We start from the raw sequence: 20,998 nt of genomic DNA, 5'->3' as shown, positions 1-20,998 counted from the left end.
TTAAAAAAGGCTAGGGCAGTCCAAGAAAGCCATAGATAGTTCCATGGAAAAATAAAATATGTTTTTTTAAGGCAGTTCGTTAGCTTACGTGTTTTTGACAATTCAGGTGTCGAAGAGGTGAATGAGTCTGAGACGTCATCATTAAAGTCAGCAAAATATCCAGAAGCAGTACGTGCAAAGGCTGGAGTCATGGTGATTGGTGGAGTCGGTGTTTCCCATGGTGGCACACAATAGAGAGCACCATCCGTTTGTGTTGGAGTCAAATTTAATCCGTCACTTATTTCTGTATTGTTCAATGTTAGTGGAACCAATGCAAGATCATCTTCTACCCTCCCCAAGCTCGGAGGGGTGTCAGTGTTGGTGCAAACAATATGTAGAGGGACTTCTTGACCAGTAGTGAGAGGGATTCAGAAACTACTGGATGTTCCTCTTGGTCTGCTGTGCAGAATTGGCCACATGGTGTAGTTTGACATTGTTGATGGAGACAAAACGATTTTCTTTGGCACCTGGCAACAGTGGTAGAATTACAGTTCTGGTACCGTGTATCCCCTATACTGGGACTGGTGCTCAAAAAGAAGGGCCAAATTCCATTTTTCACAGCAACCTTTTTACGTATAAGATCCCCGACACTGGGAATCCACCCGGTAGATGTTACAGGTACATCCTTAATTCCTGTGGAGGCAGCACTGATAGAAGAATTATTTTCAATGAACTGTTGCAATTCCTGTAAGACAGTGACACGTTCATTTATGTCAAAAGATATTTCTGCTGCCTCCACGCCAGGACCATCAAAATCTGCAACATACATTTGAGTTCCAAACAGGCACACATATGAAGTACGACCCCCCCAGGGACCTTCTAGGCAGATTGTTAAGTGCTCTCGGGACCTTCTAGGCAGATTGTTAAGTGCTCTCTGGACTCCATACAGGTGATTAAGCTAACTACGAACCATACCTAAGACTCTGGCTGTTAAGGATTGCTTTAAATCACAATTTAAACACTCCACAACACTATTTCCCTCGGAATGAAATTGAGACGAGTACTGGAGTTGGACCCCCAATGAAGCCATGGCGTCCCTGAATGCCCTTGAGGTGAAAGCAGGGGCCTGGTCCGACTAAAAGCCGCAACCGCATATGCACCGATAAAGGCTCACAAATCTTTAATAACAGTCTGAGCATCAGCGCAGCATTGTGGCCACACCCAAATAAATCTGGAGCATGAATCAACAGTGAATAATATATATTTGTATGCACTATACTGTGTTTGGGGACCGCAATGGTCCAAGTACACACATTGCAATGGTTTGTTTGAAAATAAGAGGGGTGTCTACGGTGGGCACTGGGCAGTGGAAACTATAATTTGTTGGCAGATGTCACAGCAAAGGACATACTGCTTGGTTTCTTTATAGAGGCCTGGCCACCAATAACGGGCTTACAAGATCGAAATTGTAGCCGCCACACCAGCATGGGCAGATGCCACCCCCTCATGAGCTGCTTTAATCAATTGTGATCTTATATCTCTATTGGGAATGTCTCGTACCCCTATGCCTGGTATCTTAACCTCCGCATTCAGCATACCTCCCATTCGGTAGAAATATTTGTCAGGAAAACCTTTTGGATAGGGTGTACCATCAGCCGTAGCTGTCACGGCATCCCATATGTCTGTGTCCGGTTCTGAACTCGAACGAGTCACTGCAGCTACAGCGGCCACAGCCACTGCTGACTTTGCGGCTTCATCAGCCAATGTATTTTCATCAATGTGTATCCCAACGCGCTGGTGTCCAAGTGTATGTACAACATGGACATTTGGTAGCATCTCTTTCAGACCTGCTACTTTCCCCCACAGAAGACTGTGTTTAATGGTGTTGCCTTTGGAATCTCTGAACCCATTGTAACGCCAGTAATGCAGATATTCTTTGAAGGACTTGACAAAATAATATGAATCACAAAGAATCAGCGTAGGCTGTGCAGGATCCGTATGTTCCAGTGCCATCAACAGTGCTTTTAGCTCTGCCAATTGTGCTGTGCAATCCCCTAGGGTTTGCGTAAATGTATGTAGGGGACAATATTTATTGTCCTCCATGTTGCCGCTTACGACAGCGCAAGCAGCAGATTATTGGTGTTTAGTGCCAATTGCAGGTTGTGCTAAGCCATCGGTGTACATGACTCTATGATATTGTTCAATAGGCAATGTATTTGCTGGAACTGGGTATTCTATTTCATACTGCAAAAATTCTGGAGTTTGTAATTTTGGGTCAAAGATGTAGTCTACATCAGTGGCTGTCAGGAAACGTAGTCCGTATCCAGCGTGGAAGTAATGCTTTTGCATTTGGAACACTGGCTTTTGTAACAGCCTCCAGGTCTGGGATCGGAGAAAGGACAATAATGCATTTTCCTTGGGCAAGAGGTTGCTCTTTGATGACAGCCATCTGTACAGCAGTGAGAATTTTCTCAGTGGGAGCAAAGTGCTGTTCTGTCACTCAATCTTGTGCAAAACTGCTGTCACATGAGCTGTGAACAGTCCTGGACTGTTCTTATACCCCTGAGGTAAACAACAGATTTTTTTCTGGGAGCCTAGTGCACTGAAACTTGTTAAGTCTTTACTCTCAGGTGCCATATTCTGGCAGAAGAAACCATTGGAAATATCCAGTGTTGTTTTGTATTTTTACGCACTATGGGCCAGATGTAGCAACTTCTGCATTTGCGATTCGTAAATTGTGAGTCTGTGCGACTTGCAATTTCCGAATCGCAAATGCAGATGCAGAACGGTGTCTCAGACACCGTCTGTGACTCGCTATGGGGGTCGCAAAGACCCACCTCATAAATATTAATGAGGTGGGTCGCATTTTGCGACCCCATAGCGAGTCCCTGCACTCACAGGGATGGTGGCCTGCTGAAGTAAGCAGACCTCCATGTCTGTGACTTCTTTTTAAATAAAGGAGTTTTTTAAATTTATTTTGCAGCCCGTTTTCCTTAAAGGAAAACGAGTTGCAAAATAAAAAAATTAACGAAACCATTTGGTTTCATTTTTCAGTGTAGGCAGTGGTCCACTGGACCACTGCCTAGTCTGAAAAAACCTTTTGGGCAACATTCACAAAGGAGAAGGGGTCCCATGGGGACCCCTTCCCTTTTGCGAATGAGTTACCACCAGTGTGACACTGGTGGTAACTGCATTCGCGGTCACAAAACAATTCTGCATTGCGATGCGAGTCGCAAATAGGAAGGGAACACCCCTTCCTATGTGCGAGTCGCATTCACAATTTGCAAGTCGGTACCGACTCGCAAATTGTGAATGTGCATCGCAGAAGGCTGTTTGCATTGCGCAAACTGCAATTTCCTAAGTTTGCACCATGCAAACAGCTTACTACATCTGGCCCTATATTGTTAATTAGTGCTGTGCTATGTGAGTTTTGTATAGCATAAGTGCATGTATGGCTGTTTAAGTGTCTGTAGACCAAGACTATTTTATATGAATGGTCTGGTTAAGCTACTGGGAACAATGGATTATTCATTTGGGAGATACAAGGTTCAATCACGTCCTGGTACTCTAACTGTGTGAGTATTTCTCTCACAGGTGCTTTTGCTTCATGTTTTATTGGGTACTGAGGTTGAGGTTCATTTTTGATTGGAATTACATGGTAGGGGGATTCTTTATCCCATCCTATGTGATTTCAGTATAATGCAGGTGCCTGTGCCAAAGCCCAATCGATGGCATAGGATTCAGCGAGTTCCTCTGAAGCAAGGGGCGAGAAGGAAGGCTTAGTGACATCTTCTCCATATGGGCAGGTACGGACAAATTCAGGTGGCCAATCTTGTTCGGCCAACAAAACATCATATATGTTTACTATGCGATCCCAAAAGATTGCGTCAATTATGTGCTCAATGTCTCCTTCTAACTGTAGCGTTACTGTACACACCCTATCAGGCGTGGAGACACGCATGTCTGCAGTTTCTATTTGTATAAAGTCATCAGTTGCTTTCACCTCCAGATGCTCTAGAAGACACCAGCGTACTGTTGTGACCTCTGCCGCGATGTCTAGCAGTGCTAGTGCCCACTTCTTGTTCTTCAGGAGGACCCTCTTCCTGAGTGGCATGTCGGACTGCGACTACTGCCACATTTTTCTTTTTGAATTGAGGTTTTTGTTGGGCGGGTTTCTCTTCCTTTTTAACAGAAACCTCCGATGAGCGTTGTGATTCCTGGCTCGGTGTCACATACTCTGTTTTTCGCACTGACCGCCCACATCTCTCATTTCTTTTTTCGGATGAGTCCTGAAAGGAATGAGATTGGCCTGTATCAGCATATTGATATCTATCAGGTGTTTTTATATTATCTCTATTTCTGAGGTTATATATATTTTGTGGGGTCTCCATCCGTGGAGATTCTCCCCTCTCTTTTTTAGGAGTTTGTTGTTTTTTATCCCAGCATTTCTTATTACCTTCAGGAGCTTACTTGGGAAAATCTTTATTAGATTTGCCCTGAAATTGTGCTTTAGATGGTCAGGCCCCTAAACTGTCTCGACCAATGCTCGAATAGGTCGCTGCGATAACCTTAGGCAGCTCGCATTCCTGATCCTGTTGCGGAATGTCACAGAGCTGCATGCGCATTGTCAGTGCAACCGCTTCCCCTTTAAGGTTAGTTAGAATGATTGAAGATACTGTGGCAAAATTGCCCATCAATTACATCCCCAAATCTAGGGCGGGGGAAGCCCTGTATTCATCTTGAATTTGTTTCAACACCTTGGGTAAATTGGCATGTGTCGGTGTACCGTGTGCAGTAGTATAGAGTGTGGCAAATACCGTGCCCCAAGTATTGCAGTTATCTACTGTAGGGACCATTCGAATTGGCAAGCACATCATTAGAATTATATGTTTATCCTGAGGTCCCGTATGGGGAAATACTGTTTCCAGTGCATTTATTTTTTGTGCTAACCAAAACGGAGTTTCCTCTCATTTGGCGGGTACTTTACCCATAATTGAATGTAAAGTCACATGGTCTATACCTGGCGTTACTGCATGGGGATGTGCTGGAGAAGCATGTGCTGGGTTTGTATTTAATGTTTGCATTACGAATTGTACTAATCGTCTATATATCGCTGTTAATTCTATATATAAGCGACGAACCTCAGCTACCGCTAAATTAGCATCTGCAGGATGTGGTGTACAGGTGGCCAATAAAGGCCAGGTATGACCGTTGTTACTTAGAGGACCTAACCTTACTGGTAAAATTGTGTGGGGAACGGCGCCATCAAGCTAATTATTATGTTCTTGATAAGATAATGGTATTTCTAAATATGCGTATGCTCTGTATTGTCCAGGTGTATTTGCAAGTGTATAATGATGAAATGTATTTGTGTTCCCATCAACTGCTGGAAATGTGACCAAAGAATAAAACAGTTCTGTTCTATCAACTGCATGGGCATCCACCACAAATGCAACTGGACCCACCGGACTGTTAGGCCATTTGCTAATAAATGTGCAGTCAAAGGTTGTCTCATATTAACTGCTATTTGTATCTGCTGTAGACATTATAGACAGACTATATGTTCAGAGAAGGCACACCAAATAGGGTTTTCCTTTAAAAGTTCAAGCTTGAACAACATCCAGCCTCAGATAGGGTAACCTACGTAGCTGGGGTGGAAATTCTTAGCACCACGGATATCTCTGTATACAGTATTGAGGCGTCATTGTATATTATGAGACAGGGATACTCCGGAGGTCCCGAAAATAGAGCCTGACCAAACGTTGGTGGTGCCATGTCGCATAGGTTTTCATTATTCTGATGAGACTACTGGACTTTGAGTGGCAGAATCGCCCACAGTGTGGGAGACTAAGTTTAATCCTCTGCGGATGATATCAGTCGCTCTAATCTGGGTTTTGCTCCGGCTAACTAGCAGTGCCTCATCTCTACCTGAGGATAGGGATGACTGCACAGCCGAGCGCATGACATACCTAGCTTCGCGGGGAAGTCGTGGTCACTCCGGTCTCATCCGTTTCTCTCATTTACAATTTAGTCCCATGTATAAATGGCGAACAGAAGCAGTATATGTTTCAATAATGAGTTTAATAAAACAACTGCATCTTAGATAGCAAAATGTGAGCTGCAATAACCAGGACGACACAACATGACAGTATTAGAATTGTGACGAGAAGAGTGAAGCATAAAAATAACACTATCATATTGTCACTATAATCAATGGACTAGCTCCTACCTAGGCTATGATAGAGCGCAACATATTAAGCTCTAATTCTGCCCTTCAGGTTCCCCTGGGACGACATCAACCCCCATACCTGAGCAAAGGCCTGCAGTCTGCATTAGCATCTGTAGCAAAGCATTCAGCAATCAGCATACAGTTGTGGTTCTCTGGCTGGAATCTCCCTCTAACCTGTAAGGGACAAGGAAGTGTTTTTATAATAACACAGCTAATGTTCTGAGAAAATGTCCCTACGTAAAGAGGTGTGTTTTCTATGAATGTTGGAGATTAAACTTCTACCACGTTCACCGGCAATGTACCGTGCTGTAGCCTTGGAAGAAGCACAGAGTGATCAAGAATGTCTTGTTTGAGAACAGAGCGCTGGCCTAGGCAAAAACAGTTAGATAAATGGAAAATAAAAAAAGACAGTAAAAATGGTTATTGTAACAATAATAAGACGAAGCTGAATAAAATATATCTAGGTTAAAGTCCACAGCCGCCTAGTGTGTTAAAATAACGTGCATGGAGCTATAACTAAAATGGCTACACAACACCCTTACATGAAGCTTCTCCTCCTCATCCATTTTCATAACCCTGAGCACTGAAAGTGCATTGCATTGATGGCAACTTCATTTCTGCTCTGTCCGTCTATAAAAACAATATTTAGGTCTCATCTGCGACAAAACATGTGCTGCATCTGCTGTCGCTTATGGGAAATATTGTATACTACAAGTAGCTTGCAGCCCCCCCATTGCTTAACATCTGTTTGCTTCATTGTATCTCCCATTTGACGCCTTCTAATTGGCCCGAGCATGTTGGGTTCACTTTCTCTTTTTCTAGTTGGAGCATGGACCAAGTACTGATTGCTTCAGCTTGATTGCAGTCTTTTCACTAAATGCACTGTGATTGAGGAACTACTTTTATATTTCTTGTTGAACCACTTGAAATTTGTACCTATGTTTTAATATGCCACGGGCACTTCAAAGGGATCTATTTCAGCTGGCTGTATTAACTGAATTTATCTTAATAAAATGTATCTTTAAGCTTAACTGTATCCCTGTCCTTCTCCAGGCCTATTATTTCAGCAATATTATTTGTTCAGACATTTAAATGCCTCAAATACCTGTTTTATTAATGAATTTGCGTTGGTCTGTGTAGGAGGCTGGCCCGGCTCATAGTGGGTACCTTGTGGTACTTACACCCTGTGCCAGGACCAGTTATCATTTATTAGTAGAATAGAGGTGTTTCTAGCAGCTTAGGCTGATAGAAGGTAGCTATGGCAAAGCAGCTTAGGCTGAACTAGGAGACATGCAAATCTCCTACTATACCACTTATATCATATAGCACAATATCATAAGAAAACACGATACTCAGAGTTACTAAAAATAAAGGTACTTTATTTTAGCGACAATATGCCAAAAATATCTCAGAGGATACCCTCACTTAAGAGGTAAGTAATATACACAAATTAATTGTACACAAACCCAAAACAGGTAAGTAACAGTAAGAAAAGTAGTGCAAACAATGTAGAATCACAATAGGATGCAATAGGTAAACATAGGCCTAGGGGGCAACACAAACCCTATACTCCAAAAGTGGAATGTGAATGATGAATGGACCCCAGACCTATAGGATATTGTAGAGGGTCGCTGGGACTGTGAGAAAACAGTAAGGGTGTCCAAATTACCCCACTCCAAGACCCTAGAAAGTAGGAGTAAAGTTACCCTACTATCCCAGAAAGACACAATAGTCGTGATGCGGGGATTCTGCAAGAACCACAAGCACCAGCAAAACACTGAAGACGGATTCCTGGACCTGAGGACCTGAAAAGGAAGGGGACCAAGTCCAAGAGTTGCAATAGTGTCCAGGGGGGGCAGGAGCCCAGAAAACACCAGATGAAGGTGCAAAAGGGCTGCCTCTGGGTGGAAGAAGCCGAAGATTCTGCATCAACGAAAAGGGCTAGGAACTTCTCATTTGGATGGAAGATGTCCCACGTTGTGCTGGATGTTGCAGAAGTCCTTCCACGCAGAAATTCCACAAACAAGCCTTGCTATCTGCAATGGCCGCGGTAGAGGTTTTTGGGTGCTGCTGCGGACCAGGAAGGACCAGGATGTCGCCCTTGGAGGAGGAGACAGGGGGTGCTTAGCAACTCAGACAGCCCCCGCAGAAGCAAGCAGCATCCGCAGAAGTACCGGAACAGGCACTTAGAAGATCTGTGAACACAGAGTCACAAAAGGAGGGTCCCATGACTTCAGAGTCCAACTCAGCGGGTTGACCACTGCAGGATGGAGTGCTAGGGACCGAGGCTAGGCTGTGCACAAAGGAATCCTTGGAGAGGTGCACAGAAGCCAGAGCAGCTGCAAATCACGCAGCACACAGGTTTGCTGTCTGGCGTGGGGAGGCAAGGACTTACCTCCACCAAATTTGGACAGAAGGGCAACTGGACTGTGGGAGACACTTGGACCCAGCTCCTGTGTTCAAGGGACCACGCTCATCAAGATCAGAGGGGACCCAGAGGACCGGTGATGCAGAAGTTTGGTGCCTGCGTTGGCAGGGGGAAGATTCCGTCGACCCACTGGAGATTTCTTCTTGGCTTCCAGTGCAGGGTGAAGGCAGACAGCCCTCAGAGCACGCACCACCAGGAAACAGTCGAGAAAGCTGGCAGGATGAGGTGCTACAATATTGCTGGTAGTCATCTTGCTAGTTTGTTGAGGTTTTGCAGGTGTCCTGGAGCAGTCAGCGGTCGATCCTTGGCAGAAGTCGAAGAGGGAAGTGCAGAGGAACTCTGGTGAGCTCTTGCATTCGTTATCTGAGGAATAGCCAAGGGGAGAGACCCTAAATAGCCAGAAAAGGAGGTTTGGCTACCAAGAAAGAAGGTTTGGCTACCAAGAGAGGTAAGAACCTATCAGGAGGGGTCTCTGACATCACCTGCTGGCACTGGCCACTCAGAGCAGTCCAGTGTGCCCCCAACACATCTGAATCCAAGATGACAGAGGTCTGGGACACACTGGAGGAGCTCTGGGCACCTCCCCTGCTGGGAGGTACTGGTCAGGGGAGTCGTCACTCCCCTTTCCTTTGTCCAGTTTCATGCCAGAGCAGGCCTGGGGGGTCCCTGAACCGGTGTAGACTGGCTTATGCAGAGATGGGCACCATCTCTGCCCATCAAAGCATTTCCAGAGGCTGGGGGAGGCTATTCCTCCCCAGCCCTTCACACCTATTTCCAAAGGGAGAGGGTGTAACACCCTCTCTCAGAGGAAATCCTTTGTTCTGCCTTCCTGGAACTGGGCTGCCCAGACCCCAGGAGGGGAGAATCCGGTCTGAGGGGTTGGCAGCAGCAGCAGCTGCAGTGGAAACCCCAGAAAGGCAGTTTGGCAGTACCCGGGCTCTGTTCTAGAGACCCTGGAGATCATGGAATTGCCCCCCCAATACCAAAATGGTATTGGGTTGACAATTCCATTATCTTATACATTTTACATGGCCATGTTCGGAGTTACCATTGTGAAGCTACACATAGGTAGTGACCTATCTGCAGTGCACGCGTGTAATGGTGTTCCCGCACACTCTGCCCTGAACAATGTGGGGGCACCTTGGCTAGTGCCAGGGTGCCCACACACTAAGTAACTTGGCACTTAACCTTCACCAAGTGAGGGTTAGACATATAGGTGACTTATAAGTTACTTATGTGCACTGAAAAATGGCTGTGAAATAACATGGACGTTATTTCACTCAGGCTGCAGTGGCAGTCCTGTGGCAGAATTGTGTGAGCTCCCTATGGGTGGCAAAAGAAATGCTGCAGCACATAGGGATCTCCTGGAACCCCAATACCCTGGGTACCTAAGTACCATATACAAGGGAATTATATGGGTGTACCAGTGTGCCAATTAGAATTGGTAAAATTAGTCACTAGCCTGCAGTGACAATTTTAGAAAGCAGAGAGAGCATAAACACTGTGGTTCTGGTTAGCAGAGCCTCAGTGATACAGTTAGGCACCACACAGGGAACACATACAGGGCATACATTATGAGCACTGGGGTTCTGCCTGGCAGGATCCCAATGACACATGGGCAAAAATAAACATACATAACTACAGTGAAAATGGGGGTAACATGCCAGGCAAGATGGTACTTTCCCACACTCTGTGTGTGATCTGATGTTTTTTAAATTACGAAAGAGAGTGCTTAGGATGTGAGAAAGTGCTGCTTTAAAATTAGTACCTGCTGCATTGAGTCCAAGTGGGGCCCGGCTAGTGTATGTTTCTTCTGTGCCTCCCTCCCTAAAAAGTACTCTGGGTATTGAGTAAGGGGCCAGGCTGGGTGGGGACTGGCCTCCAAGATTGAAGAAAGGCCAGTGAAACCATGCATGTTTCCCTCTGGTCCCAGAGTAGAATACAAACTGAGGAGAGGCAGAGGAGGAGCTGTGGGACGTGCCCTCCATGACCCTTGCTTGCAAGCCTGCAATGAAATCATCATCCTGGATGTGCAACTCCTGTATAAGTGTGCTGCACAGCTCAGCGACAGCTAGTTTCCCTGGAGGACCCTAAGCCGGTGCTGCTTTTTAACACACCTATGGCCTGGCCCGTGTATGCAGCATATCACCTTCCACCAGCTTCCAGAGCCCCCTCTCCCTATAGCATTTGTCATCCATGCATTGCTTTCTGCTGGCACAGAGCTGCAGGGCTGCCTTGACCTGATCCCCCTAAGTCCTACAGGAGCTGTCATTGTAGTATTTGCAGCACACCCTTGTACACCTGCATGGTATTGCTTGGAGCTCCAGTAACAAGGGCAGCTTTGGGCAGCGAAGGCACTGCAGCCGAACAAGGAATCTGCGGCCAGGCCCTTGGAAGTGTAGAACTGGTTAACAAATTCCCTCTCCTACTTTTCAATTAGGTCATGGACACATAAAATGAGAAAGGACCCCTTTCTCATAAGAGGTGGATGAGCCAATAAATTGAGCAGAGAGCCATAAAAATATATGCAGCAATATAAAAATATGATACTTTATGTCAAAAATGTGCATTTCCTAAACATGCTTAAAGGGTTTCACCTTTAAATTATCAGATTACATCTCTGCAGTGAGAGGAATTTGTTGAAACTTATGATTTTTAACTTCAAACTAGAAACATTAATGAGCCCCCACTTGTTCCCCACCGATGCAATGCCCTTAGTATACACGAACCAGTGGGAAACTCTTAATGTATCCGGTGGGTAGGTAGCCAGTGTGGCAGCAACCTCACCGAATTCCTAATCATTCCCTAAGAGTCAAGTCAGTTGTGATATGTGCCCTATATTGTTACAGATGGAGCAAAATGATGGCCTAATAAATTAAATCAAGCTCAAGAGGTTTTTGAACAGTTTGATCAAGTGGAGAAGCCAAGATTCATCTCAGGCTTCATAGCTTTACAATGGGCTGTTTTAAAGCTAGATGGGAATATCTTTCTCTCATCTGTCTGTTTTACATTAATGCTCGATGATTTGCCTTTATTTATCAATTCTGGAAAGCAGAAGAGATTCCCTTTACTCACTGGATTTTGAGGCATGTATTAAAACTTCAATGTAAACATTCTTGGCCCATGGCCAGATGACAATGCTGTTAGTAAACACTAAGAGGTAAGTCAGTTGTCCTGATTGCTCTATCTTCTTGTTGTGTGTGGAGCAACATTATAGCCTACTCAATCAAACACAGTAGGTTTTTTATAACACGCATACTGAGATCCCATATTTTAAGGTGTTCTGATATGCGATAATAAAGAAAAATTTGGCACTGTGAAACAAAGTCTTTGTCTAGAATCACAGAATTTGGTCAGGTGAAGACGCTAAGAATGACCTGTGTTTGGTAGTTTTACAATAGCCCCTAGATAGGAATTTATCTCACCAGTTTTTCATCAAAGGCTAATATGTTGGCTTTAATTCTTGGTGCCTGGCTCAAAGCAGGGGTGAAGTCAGAAGCTACAATAAAGATCATCTAGCACAAGTGTGGCTTCAACTCTTAGTGGCTCACCTATATCAGTTTTCTCACCACTACAACCAGAAGCAGCAGGTAGTGTCACTGGTTGCCAAAGCTTGCTCTGCTGTTTCTTTAAACTGGTGGTATCTTCTGAATACTTTGAAGCTATTATGTGATGCGCAGAGTGCTACAAGTATAGCAAAATACATTCTTTGATATTAGCTCTATCCGGTGCATAATTTGTATATTAATAAGTGGTGGGTCCAATATTTTGCTCAGAAGCCCACAGCCAGCACTAAGGTTGGGGTGCTGAATAAGAAAGGCTATGTAGAGTTCTTTTCAACCCTTCTTTCTCCCTTTGTTACTGTTCTTCCATCTTCCTCCTCATCCTACTTTTCCCCATTGTGTTTTTGTTTCTCTTGCCCTGAATCAAAATCTTTTGAGGAAAAAGAAGGGCCATCCCCACAAATGGTGCCGGTGGCCTCAACCTACAATCACTGAGTCAGATTAAGCACTGACTGGATCATGCCTGTCACTAGGTAAGGGAGATGTTACACAGGCATGATTCTGAGGTTGCCTGTCCCAATCTTGTTACTTCCAGTAAGGGTTTAGACCACATTTATTTCTTCTAATTGTATGATCACCAGGCTTTTAAAACTAGAACAGGCAGTATGTGTTAGCATATGAATATAACAATGAGTACTGAGAGCACAGGCACTATTGTGTTAAACAGCTCTAGGGGCATTACTATTGTTTTTTGCTAACGAAATACTAAAAAAAGTAATTGAAAAGGTTGGACACTGCTTTAAAATTGATCATTTCAGCACAGACATATGGGGTTGTCAGGGTTGTAAGGGAACCTGGTTTATGAAATCTGCTGAGCTTGGAATAGTATAATACCTGCACTGATTTTCTGTGTGCTCACATTTAGTCATTTTCGCCAGCGATCTAACACTCTGTAAACATAGCATGAAACAAAAACATAATTGCAATGACATAACTTGAAAAGCAAATCACAAATGTTTAGCAGGCTCAGTTTTCACCCTTTTATGCAGCAATGGTTCGAAAAGGCAGCATCTCTGCTTGTACCCGGTCCATATGTGACTAGGCGATCAACACCAGTTTTTGTCTTTTCATTCTGTGACTTCGAGCCCTCATTTTACAATATGATCAGCAAGACTGAAAGTACCAGAATGCCAAGAAAAAATCTAGTCTAGAGCAGCTAGTCATGCACACGCCTGGGAAAATTGGTAGGGCTGCAGTAGAGAGATACTCATCCTCTTACTTTGCTGAGTATGAAATCAGGCCTGATAGATGTGTGAGACACATCATTTTTGTGCTCTTCAGACCTTACAAAACCAACTCGTGAAAAATGTCAGGACACAAGGACAAATTAAAAAGGGGACTATTGCAGCAACTATGTGACATCTGGGCACCCTACATGATATCTCCATTTGCCGTAGTGTACAGCGAGGTCTGCTGAAACCCAGTTTTCTGCTCCTTCCTAGTGCACAACCATTTCATTTTAGTTAGCTGTTTTACATGGCTCTAACAGTCACTTCAGAGCGCTAGAAGATACAGTGAGCTAATAGTAATACCAAATCAAAGAGGTGTCTATGCAGTCATGGTGAGCAGAGGAAGCCTTGTGAATCATGTAGTATGTGCTGAGAGGCAATGCTGTCTCACTGATGATTCATAATGCAGACCAGGTGGCTGTTCACAGTCCATCAAATCATGACCCACATTTAAGAATCCATTCATTTAACATGCTTTCACCATGCACAATGAATTCAGAATTGTCTGCTGTTACCACATATTCATTTGTCCACACATCCTTTCGGGCACTTGAAACAATACTTCAGATGATGTACTAATAATACAAATAGCAGCGGGTTAAACAAAACATGCACCTAACCCCTATCACCTGTTTTATATTAAAAAAAGTCACAAGTTGGATTTTTGCTTATGTATGCACACATCACAGCACCTGCCGCCAAAGTACAATCCTTGAAAAGGGAACTATAAAGTATATAATTTTCGATGGTGCTCCAATTTCAATAAATTTAAGAAAGTCCAATCAATCAATGTCATTTAATTTTTGTCTTCTCTTCATTCTTCTTTTCTTTCACAATTAAAGCATATTTATAACAACATCAGCCAACACATTTCGTCCTCAAAACAGGAGTTCTTCAGGGCTGTAATACAAGAAATGTAGTACCCTTACCTTATGAACCCACATAGAAATCATACATTCAAACACAAACATAAAACAATTAATATTAATTTATCACATTTAACCAGTAACTTAACATACAGACAAGGGATACCCACAATATATACAATCAATATTGGAAATAAAAAATAAGCGACATACCTCAATAAAAATTCGACATACCTCTACCATATAAACATATATACACTCACCTTTTTGGTGACTATGCACAAATGAAATGGCACAGGCCGACTATGGAAAGGATAATATTGCATTGAACATAAATATGGCTAAAGCCATTAAAAACAATACTATTATTCGTGGTAACAGTTAGTTGGGAGTATTGCCGAGTTGAAAAGAAATATATAGATGTGTGTTTTATAAGACTTACTGGTTACTTCTTTGTTTACCTTCTTGTTACGTCTATAATGTTTTATTGTTGTAATAGTGTGTATAGTGTGTATATATGTTTTATGGTAGAAGTATGTGGAATTTTTCTTAAAGTATGTCTCTTATTTTTGATTTCCAATATTGATTGTATATATTTGGAAACAGACAAAAAAATCATATATGGCCCTTAAACTTGAAAAAGGTGGTTTAGTCACCAGACTGAAACACAATATTGTAGAGGCGTCCTTTAAAGAATTGAGAAATACTCTCCTGTTTGGGCTTTAAGCAGTAAGACTAAGCTCTGGTCAATGAGCCCAAACTATAGTCCATGCAGTGGATGAGGATGGAAGCAGATTATTTGGAACATGAGAGCAAGTCACTTTCTCAGTGTATCTTTTCTCCTAAGTTGTGTAAATAGATCAAGATTGCAGTCCCATTTGGTGTGAATCTGGGGGCAAAATATTCCCACATCACAGAAATTGCATCAGATGGTTATTTATATAGATTTAAATAGATAGAAAAAGGGGGGAGTAAATAGCTCTAACAAAAATGAAACATGTCAGGAGTTACATGTATTCATGTCTGGTTGTCTTGAAAGGTATTTTACCAATCCAAAGTGCAATACAGTGCCTGGTGTGATAAAAGGCATTTGGCATTTTTCAAATTGGCATGGGTGGCTCTGGCTATCCCTTCGCTTACAGACTTTGCTGAAAAATGGCACAAGACTTTGGCACCTTTTACCTTGTTGTGGATGGCACTATGCTAACCCTATAATTAAAAATGATGTTAAGAAACAGACATTTGAGATGAGCAGATTCAGAATGTTTGTGGTTTTGAAGGGTGCAAATCAAATCCCATTTAAATTTAAAGGAGCTGCTTTCCACCTAAACTTGGGAACTACCTAGAGTTCCCTGTTTCTTTTATTGCGCAGATCTGAGTAATATGGTCCAATACTGGTGGGGGGGGGGAGTTTGGTGACATTATAAACCTCAATGTTTAATGCCATCAGAACCCTGCAATAGTAAAAAAAGACTATGGGGGACATTATGACCCCGGCAGTCGGCGTTACTTACCACCACATCATAACATTGGCTGGTTGGCTTCAGCCAATGTACCACTCTGACCGCCATGGCGGTAGCAGCTGCCGCGCTGGAGATAACCATCAAACTATGACCCCGCGGATTATGACCCCGCTTACCACCATGGTTTTCGTGGCATTCGTAATGCCACGAAAACCATGGCGGTAGGCCCTATCAGTGACAGGGAATTCATTCCCTGTCACTGATAGAAAGCCCCCACCCCCAAACCTCTCCAAACACACCCTACTCCCAGTACCTCTCCAAACACCCCAGAACCCCTCTACATCCACGCCCCCATTCAAATACACACACACGCAGACACACACTCATTCACACATACATACATGCATGCATTCATCCAATCACACACACATCCGCACACACTTCAAAACATACTTGAAGACATGCATTCCGAATTACATACATTCACGCACTCACACTTCCATACATTCACATATGCAGTCAACATTAAACACACACCGGCATTCACGCACGCAATCAACACTTAACACACACTCGCATTCCCGCACACACTTACACACACATGTACAACCCCCCCCACACACAACAACCCACAACCCCTTCCATGTCGGAGCCCCGACTTACCTAGATCCAGGGGGTATTCCAGCAGGAGACGGGATGAGGCGGTGCTACCACCAGCAGAACACCGCCAGGCCGTATTATTTGTCATAATATGGCTGGTGGTGGTCTACTGGCGTGGGGCTGCTGGTGGCAGCAGCGCCACCTTACCCCCATCTGCCAATATGACCACAGCCGGATTTCCGTCCTTCTTGTGGCAGAAATCCAGCTGTGGTCATAATATGGCCGATGGCTGGTAGCCGCAGCAAAGGTCTTTTGATGGCCGTCGCCGCAGTGGTAGGCGGTTTTTACTGCCACGGTCATAATGAGGGCTTATATTACTTATGTTATCCCTTATGTAGTTTGAAGAGTTGGTTTGAAAAACCTTTGTGATTCAAAGTGCATCTAACAACAGCTACTGATTAGAAAGGAAATGTTATGGTTTAGAGTTAATGAATTAAGAGCTAAAAAGGCAATTGGAAGGATCAGTGGAGTTTTGCAATTTAGAGGCTTCAGCATTTACAACGTAATTATACATTTACCATGCTTGCCACTTAATTTGCTGCATCATTTCACAATTTTCATATTTCACAAAAATGGTTTCTAGCCTAACGATCTTAAATAATACTACCAGAAACCAGCATATTTCACCTTTTTTGCTACATAAGTTAAATAACCTTGCCACATCATTCTAGTGGTCCTGACAATGATTTGTTTGGGGGCCACCATTATGATGAGCAGGTTGATATACATGAATAGACAACTAGTGATAGATGGACAGACATACAGTTAGATATAGATACAGATGCCAACACAGAAAAGATATAGGGCCTGATTTGGATATTGGTGGATGATTTACTCTGTCACAACGATGATGTATATTCTGTTCCACAAAATCCAAATCACACAGGATATAATGGGATTTAGATTTCGGCAAACTGGATATCCATCACTGTTGTGATGGGTAACTTGTCTATCAATATCTAAATCAGGCCCTAAGAGAATGATAGAGATAAAGACACATATCAACAAACAAAAAAAGGTAGCTATATTATAGATAGGCAGATAACTAGATGAAAATAGAAACAGTTGTCTCTTCCTGTTTCTTCCTCAATCCCTCCATTTTTAGCTCTCCAGACCTTCTTTCTTTATACCGTTGACTTTCCCTCTCTCACTTTCTGTCCTGCAGGTTCCATATTCTGTCTCTCTGCCTGTCACCTCTATCTCCTCCTGTCTTCCCCTGCTTCTCCTACCATTTCTCTCCTTAGCCATTGTCTCTGTTGCTGTCTTTATTGTCTGACTTTCTTTCTCTTGTCATCTCTCTCTAAACTTTTCTCTCTGTATGTCTATGTCTCTCACTGTCTTTCTAACCATTAGGTCTCCTGTATTTCTCTCTCTCTGTATCGTATTCTGACTCCACCTTAATCTGTCTTTCCCGATCAGCATCTCTGTCCACATGGCTTTTTCTGCCTCCTCGTTTCACTCTCTTGATTTCTTTCTAACACTTTGCTGTCTGTTTTTTTGACTCTACTGTTCCATGTCTCTTCTGCTGTATCTCTCGGTCTGATCATCTTTTTGCCTTTCCTTTTTTTCTTTCTCTACCATCTTTCCCTACCTCTTCATCTTTCTGTCTCTCTCTCTCTCTCTAGTTATATATTTTTCTCTCACTCTCCTAGTCTCTACTTTTCATCCCTCCCTGTCTTTATCTGACTTTGCCTCTCCCTATTGTTCTTTTTTCTCTTGTTTTTTATCCCTACCCTTAACCCTTCACTCTCTATTGCCTCCGCTCTATCTCTTCCATTGTTCCCTGTCTTTCTCTATCTCCTTCTCCTCTGTCATTTTTAATGTCGTGGATAGGTGCCTTTTACAGTCTGGCAAGTAGCTGGACAACATGGACGCATATCTATTTGATCTCTAAGAAGCACTAGTAGATGTGATTCCTGGCTCTCTTGCAGGCCTACAGAAATTATGATATGCACAACAGAATTACAATATTTTTGATGTACAACAGTGGCAAGGTTTTGTTTTTTAAAAATTGTATTTGAAATTGGTGCATCATTATACATTAAAAAAGAACGTAAGAATGAAAAGAACAATAGTTACATAATTTCTGATTAGGCGTGCAATCTAGGGATTCATGTGTGTTGTGCTGAACAGGTTCAACATCGTCACTGAGGACAGAAAATAATAGCAGTCAGTCTATTTTAAATGCTAGCAGAAAAAACACCTAATGTAGCCAATAATGTATTTTCTTTCCTTTCTTTAAACAGGTATATATTGAGACCCCTTGAGACTACTTCAAAATATAGGTCATTATTATATGTCCCGGACAGAGGCAACACAGTCTTTCATCCTTCTGAGGATGATAATTTGAGTATGGTTAAACCTTCAATAGCTACAAATATGCTAACAGAATAAAACAACTACAGACATCCAGGCACACACAGACCAAAATGCCTACAAAAACACATGCACAAGGACCAGGCACACATTTATCCATGGCCACAGACCAATAGTCTCTCAATAACATAGGCCACCTGCCACTCAGTCACTGATACACATGAACCAAGAGTAATATTGTATGATATACTGGTGGCTTATTTAGCACTTCAGGAGGGCTGTATAATGTGCCAGACCTCACATGTGAGAGGACTGAGGGAATGAGAGAGAGAGGGGGGGTGAGGAATCAGTCTTATAAACAGCACATCTGTACTCAAATTGGAGTAGTAGGTGTTAAGAGTTTGCTTGTCATGGAAAGCAAAACAGCAAAATATGCTACACTATAGGAAAAACGAGAGTAAAGTAGGCAGAAGGTATAAATAAACGGAGAGGAAACAAACAGTGTGAGGTATAAGGTCCCTAACAAATGCTTAGGAATGGTAAACATTTAAAGAGATGCAGAGATAGCTATGCATGATGACCACTAACTAGAACACAAATAAGTGCAAACACAATTTGCATCTACAGGTTCATTTAACACCAATAAATATCGTCAGAGAACAGGCTATTTATTTTTAGTTTTAGTTTTGAGAAAAATCCTCAAATCAAATTTTAATTTTGTGAATCAGGCCCTTAGACTTCAGGTCTAAACTTAGACTTCAGGTCTAAGTTTAGACTTCAGTATTACGTTTGCCTTTGGGAATTGTCCATTAGACTTCAGGTCTAAGTTCACATTTGTGAATTGGGCACTTGGGGCATTATTTATGAAACGTTAGTGCCTCCTTTACGTCATTTTTTGACGCAAAAGCGTCATAAACTTATATTACTATATTTTGTAAGTTTGCGCCGCTTTTGCGTCAAATAATTACGTAAAGGCGGCACTTTCACTTCATAAGTCAGGCCCTTGATGTCTAGCTCTATATTTATAATGGAATCATAATGGTTTCATGTTTATCTGCACAATTTTGTAGACTCAGGGGTTAATATGAAACTATATATTTGAATTGTCCCACAAACTGTAAAAACAATATTCAGCCCTCAAACTGATAACTGCCCTGACATTGCTAGAGGTAATATATCACCGGAAATAAATGGTAAAGTTTTATGGTAGTAAGATTATTTTATATCTGCAATCTCTAGGTGGTAACTATCGATCCAACTGACATGTCCAGTGTTTTTTTTAAAGTTCTTTGGAGATATATAGTTCGTGTTCATGTTAACCGTCAACACCAATGCTAAAATCACAAAAAGTCTGTAAAACAATGACCAATAAAACATACTGTACTTTTTTAACAGCTCCTGGTCTTTGGAATGATGAACACTGTGATCAAAAGTTTCCATTTATCTGCAAATATACCACACCTTGCCGTTATTGATGGAAATCTGTCCTGGAGGATCATTACCACAACGTCCAGAAGGAGCTGTACAGGCTTTACAATAAGTGATCTATTGTAATGTAATGAAACAAATTATCCACTGATGAGAAGAGACAAGTACATCCGTGGCTTTAGTGTGCCACCTTAAAGCACTGAAGACTTGTGTTCTATTTCCCTATATTATCAACCTTTCTCTGCATGGACTGTTATACTTAATGTTCAGCTACTTGAATCTGATGTGAACAATGAAGCTCCTTTATAGCTAAACATAAATTGATTGTCTACTGCCTTCATTACAAATATGATGACGTTACATTCGAAATCACAAGTCACTGCTGTAAAAAAATACAAAGGCACCCCTTTGCAATGAAAATCTCAACCTATCATGCTCCTTGCAATGAGCCTTGATTTAAGACATTGATTAATCATTTTAAGTGTTAAGAAGTAGACGTATTTTAATCAAAACTGCAGTTTTTACTAATTCAATACTTGTATGCCATATTGTTAAAATAGAACATATAAACAATAAAGACGTTGAAAAATCATAGAAGCATGCTTCCCCAATCATATCAATGTTATTCTCTTTACAATTAATAAATCAATTAATTTTGTTTGAATGAAGATAACAGTAGAGCACCCACTGTAACAAGATGCCATTGTCTGCCTGCAACTAAACTCCTCTCACAAGGAGATATGGGCACATTTGCAATTTCAGGGAGTGGCTAACAGAAGATAATTAGTAGAGTTGATTTGAGAGACCTGACAGGACAGTGCATCTATAGACATCGGA

At 42.4% G+C, this 20,998-nt stretch overlaps 1 protein-coding gene across 1 annotated transcript in view; it reads left to right on the top strand.

Moving 5' to 3' along the window:
* Positions 1–20,208, top strand: part of LOC138302026 (lectin) — a 151,298-nt gene extending 131,090 nt beyond the window's left edge. Inside the window, exon 5 of the mRNA XM_069242443.1 lies at positions 20,129–20,208. Coding sequence (XP_069098544.1) covers positions 20,129–20,208 — 80 coding nt within the window. The remainder of the gene's footprint in view (positions 1–20,128) is intronic.
* The last annotated feature ends 790 nt before the right edge of the window (positions 20,209–20,998 follow it).

This window comes from Pleurodeles waltl, chromosome 6 (assembly GCF_031143425.1).
Source record: "Pleurodeles waltl isolate 20211129_DDA chromosome 6, aPleWal1.hap1.20221129, whole genome shotgun sequence".
Lineage (NCBI taxonomy): Eukaryota > Metazoa > Chordata > Amphibia > Caudata > Salamandridae > Pleurodeles > Pleurodeles waltl.
This window is presented reverse-complemented; position numbering and strand designations above follow the sequence as displayed.